Source organism: Penaeus japonicus, unplaced genomic scaffold (genome assembly GCF_977035675.1).
Source record: "Penaeus japonicus unplaced genomic scaffold, GWHDUDI00000001_assembly GWHDUDI00000026, whole genome shotgun sequence".
Lineage (NCBI taxonomy): Eukaryota > Metazoa > Arthropoda > Malacostraca > Decapoda > Penaeidae > Penaeus > Penaeus japonicus.
In genome coordinates, this window is record NW_028234428.1 from 5,045,620 (window position 1) to 5,050,619 (window position 5,000).

Genomic DNA, 5,000 nt, shown 5'->3' on the forward strand with positions numbered 1-5,000 from the left:
ATCATCTTTTTATTTTGGAGTCTAGAAATTATATAATCTTGGATATGAACTATTCTTTAACTTGCTTTTCAAAGAGCAAAGGCATTTTATTATAGTAATAACTGAATCTTTCTCTCCCATTCCAGTGTTTGTATACATGGCACCAGGTGTTGACAGGCGGATATTTAACCCGTTTGTCATGGAAAGAGTCTACCATGGAGCCTATGATCTTGCCACATGCTTGGATTGGTCCCATGATTCAAAGTAAGTCTTCCCTTATGTGCAAAGGAATTGATATAGATTTATATATGAATCTGCATTGGTATCTCTTCCAAAATGAATAGAAAAAATAGATAATTACATATAGTAATACTAGAAAAAATGTATAACACAGTCTCACAAAGCATGAAAATATATAACTTCAATTTCACAGAACATTGTAGAATACAGAGTAAGAAATATATTGATGTTGATGTTTTGAGAAAACAGATGAAGATTAAAGCATCACATTGTCTTCCAGGTTGCTCGCCTATGGGTCAAGAGACATGACAACGCGTGTTTGTTCCTTTGTTAAGATGAAGAACTTGACTGAATATCGCATTGGCGGCTGTAGGGATGGTGTTACTGGTGTATATTTTGATGAAAGCACATATGACTTGTACATTGTAAGTAGTGCTGTTGTTCCTGAAGATAATGAATTGAGTGTATGGTAAATAATTAGAATATAGTATAATTTACTTGAAGTTAAAATAAGGACATTAAAAACATGTAATTAAAAATGAGGAGACATTTATAACTAAACGATGTTTATATGTTGACTCAAAATTTAAAGAGGTTCCTTAAACTGTACATCATCAGGTGTGTAAGGATGGCTACATCACTGTGTGGGATTGCAGTACTGATGAGAGTGGCCTCATCCCCAAGTGCGAAAATCCTTACAAGGTCCGAGAGGGGAAAGGGAAAAAGGGTGAAGAGGAGGAGGAGGAAGAGGACGACATACCCATTACACAGGATGAGATAGAGGAAGATGACATGAAGGCAGAAAAGGCTGTACAGAAGGAAAAGGGTAAGAGAGGGGTTTTAAGAGGCTTTTGAAAAGGGAAAGTGAAGTCTTTTAAATATGTTGGAAGTGTTTTTTATATCAGGTAGTGTAGCTGTGCTTAGTATGATATATCTCTGATCAAACAAGCATGTCATGTGTATACTATTCTTACTCAAGCAATTTCCTAGTTTCTCACTATATTGAATACATTTTGAAACTGAAGCACAATCAAGTGGGAAAAGAAGAAGCCACATGATTATTTAAATGAACCACCCACTTACTCTTGTAGAAGAAAATATAGTACATATAACTATGGGGTGGCATTGCTATGGATTTTGAAATAACATGATATTTAAATGTTTTTTCTATTTTCTTTAAGATGTGATCGTATCAGATAATAATACAGAGGCCACAGAAAAAATAGATATTTAGAATCGTCATAGGGAAAAAGTGTGATATAATTGATAATGTTTCCACCAGCTCATGGCTGAGAGTGAGTTCTCATATGCTCAGCAGCTGCTTGAGATCCCTGCGTGCCTCCAAAAATGGACAATTTTTGAAAAATTGACGGAAAAAAAAGGACAGAAAATATGCTAGTGTGACAGCGCCTTAAGATACCCAGCCCTAGCTGAACATCTTAAGATGTGACCCATCTCAGAACGGCTAATTTATTATATATTAATATTTTCCATCCCTCTCTTTCAACAGAGAAAGAAAACCAAGGCAAACAAAGAGCATTCTACACTCGGCGTTTTAGGATGAACATAAATGATCATCTAAAAGGTATGAGCACAACAGTGACAGCAACAGCCTTCCACAAGCGTAACAGAATGATGGTCACAGCCTGCGAAACGGGAGACTTCCTGCTCTTTGACATGAATGACCAGGGGGCCCTGGTGCACTCTTTGAACATTTCCAATCAGGTGAGAATGTGAGGAGTGGGTGGTTTGCCTTTTGGTTTCCTTTTCTTTTCCCTTAATTATTATTGATATTTTTTATTAATTCTCTGTATGGCTGTCTTTTCTTTCAGTTTTGTCTTTCTTTTCTGTTTATTCCTTCTTTTCCCCTCCCTCCTTCCTTTCCCTTTTGTGGCATTTTACAGGTGGGTTTTCAGTATTTCAGCTCAAAAAAAAAAAAAAAAAAAAAAAAAAAAAAAAAAAAAAAAAAAAAATTATATATATATATATATATTTTATTCAAAAAAGTTGCTTTTGGGGCTTACACTCTCCCCCCTGTTCAATATTTTCTTTCTTCCTTCACAGAAAATCACAAGTGTGGCGTTGAACCCCAGTGGTGACTGGATTGCTCTTGGTGTCTCCTCTCTTGGGCAGCTCTTGGTCTGGGAGTGGCAAAGTGAGACTTACATACTTAAACAACAGGTTGGTGTAATTTTCTCATATTCCTCAGAATGGCATTTTTATTGGGTAGTTGCCCATTCTAAGTGTGTGTAAATAATTTATTTGACTTGCATACTATATTCTGATATTTTTAAAATTTGTTCTGTTATGTTGACATGGCTAAGACTGTAATATAATTTCAGGGTCATTATAATACCATGAGAGTGGTGACATACTCTCCAGATGGTCAGAACCTGGCGACAGGTGGTGAAGATGGCAAGGTATGACTAATATTTTTTATAACTTGAGTATATTATAACTTATATGAAATCTTATACTTTGTTTTTTACTATCAGTGCTCTTACGTATTGATTTGTTTTGCTATACATTTATACTATCAATGCCTAGGATACAATGCCATCATAGCAGTAAGCCATAACAAAATCTTGGCAACATGTTAGATTTTTGATTAATCCTTGGCAGCCTCCTACCTTAAGCTGGAACAATGGCATTGATAGTTTGTTGGTCTAGGGAGATCTCTAGTTAAGCTTTAGACATTCCTCCCATAAGAATATTTGACCATCAAATTATGACATAATTTTTGGGCATCTCATTTTCTCAAATTGATTACTTTGCTTGAAGTTAATGTTGAAGCTCAATCTAACAGGTTACTAAAATGTATTATCTTCTGACAGGTCAAGTTATGGTCAGCTCAGTCTTCGTTCAGCTACGTCACCTTCTCTGAGCACACAGCTCCCATCACTGGGCTAGAGTTTACCCAGAGTGGGAGAGCAGTAATTTCATCCTCACTAGATGGTACAGTACTGGGATTTATATACATATTCTATTCATCAGATGATACTTTATCAATATCTTACCTGTGGTTTTTATATGAACCCATTGTGGACGGGGTGCCTAACAACCTAACTGGTCATCAGGGCGGGCGGTCTATGACAGTAGCGGCACCGGCTAGTAATTAGAGGGACGGGGGAAGGGTTTTCTTCACCCTCTGAGTAGCGCAGACTAGCCCAAACAATATTTTTCTATAAATCCATCATAAAATGCGGGTTTAAGGTTGACTTTGGAACCCTGTAGCTCTGGAGCTAATACTGTTACATCCATAATGCATTATGACTGTGTACGCGCTTCAACTGTGAGCAGATCCCTATGTTGTGTCATGTACGCATTGATTCCCGTCTTTTAGGCCTAATTGGGGCCGACATGTATGTCATGACACCGGATAAAGGCCATTTGTTCTCTTGTTTAGGCTATAAGACCAGCACTATTGCACATACAGCACACCAGACAGGTTTTATTTTAGAGGGAAGGAGTAGTACATGATATATCTTAATATTGTAATTAACTAACATTGTAGCATACAGTCCACAGCAGCTCGTTATGCTCTTTACAGTCAGTCTGACGGAAGTTTATTGTGGTTTTGGCTCAAATTAGTTTAAACACTGGGGTATTTCAAATATGTAAGCCTAATGCCTTGGGCTATTCACCAGTTTTGGCCGTGGCCAACCGCTACGTACATGATCTCCCAGTGTGCCAGCTATATGGAAAGCCATGACAAAATATCTCGACCCTGGTGGCAATTACTGACACTACTTGATGTAATATCTTGTCACCTGGCATTAGTGGGTTAACGGGAGGACAAAAAGCACTGATTTTCTTGTAATTTTTAATTTTGTAAAAAAATAGAATTATCTCATGAAAAAAAAAAAAAAAAAAAAAGGAAGGCGACCTGCACTTATGGGTGTGAGTTCCATGGCATAGTCCAGCCATACTGACTTGGGAACATTTCAGCCTCTGCACGTGTGCTGGTTCTCCTTCCTCTTCTAATTCTGTCGGCACATCCTGCAGTGCCGGTAATTTAAAGCCGGAGGTCGGCATCTTACTGTGTGGCATCTCTGCATTTAATTATTCTCACACCCCACTATATTCATACTGTTTAGCTCATGGAAGGAAATTGATGGGGATTTATTTCACCAAAAGCAAAAACTTGTTTTTTCTACTATTTTTTTAATATAAATGAAGAATACCATAGTTAACAGATATGTTACAGATATTTAATTTAATTATACAATTGAAGTTACAGGTAACAATACAAGCATTTTTTATTGCTGGTTGAGAATTATTATAGAATTTGTAAATTACAATTAATTGATATTATGATAATTTTTTTTATTTATTTATTGAATGTTCTTATTACAGGAACTGTACGAGCATTTGATCTGATTCGATATAGAAATTTCAAGACCTTGACTTCCCCACGTCCAACACAGTTCACGTGCGTCACTGTTGACAGCAGTGGAGAACTCATAGCTGCAGGAGGCCAAGACAAACATGAAATTTACTTATGGTCACTCAAGTTGGGGAAATTATTAGAGGTATGTGTGCAATGAAGCTTGTCTAGGATAGTGAATGGCATGGCTGATTCACTGTCAGTATTATGAGGTTTTGATTATGTAGTCTTTGTTAGGAATACAAGTATTGTGTAGTTAATGTGAAAATGTGAATATTTTAGCTTACATTAATTCACTTTCATCATTTTTTTGTTTCCTTTCTCACTCTAGCAATGTTTCATTTTATCATTTAATGTGTTATCCTGCTTCTCTTCAACCAGGTCTTAGGTGGCC

General features: G+C 36.7%; 1 protein-coding gene across 1 annotated transcript in view; it reads left to right on the forward strand.

Annotated features, from left to right (window-relative positions):
• Positions 1-5,000, forward strand: part of LOC122252279 (periodic tryptophan protein 2 homolog) — a 14,224-nt gene that overhangs the window by 2,710 nt on the left and 6,514 nt on the right. Inside the window, exons 4-12 of the mRNA XM_043014662.2 lie at positions 126-243; positions 500-644; positions 838-1,045; positions 1,730-1,944; positions 2,284-2,400; positions 2,562-2,639; positions 3,054-3,174; positions 4,576-4,751; positions 4,988-5,000. The exon at positions 4,988-5,000 is cut by the window's right edge and continues 144 nt beyond it. Of these exons, the coding sequence (XP_042870596.1) occupies positions 126-243; positions 500-644; positions 838-1,045; positions 1,730-1,944; positions 2,284-2,400; positions 2,562-2,639; positions 3,054-3,174; positions 4,576-4,751; positions 4,988-5,000 (1,191 nt within the window). The remainder of the gene's footprint in view (positions 1-125; positions 244-499; positions 645-837; positions 1,046-1,729; positions 1,945-2,283; positions 2,401-2,561; positions 2,640-3,053; positions 3,175-4,575; positions 4,752-4,987) is intronic.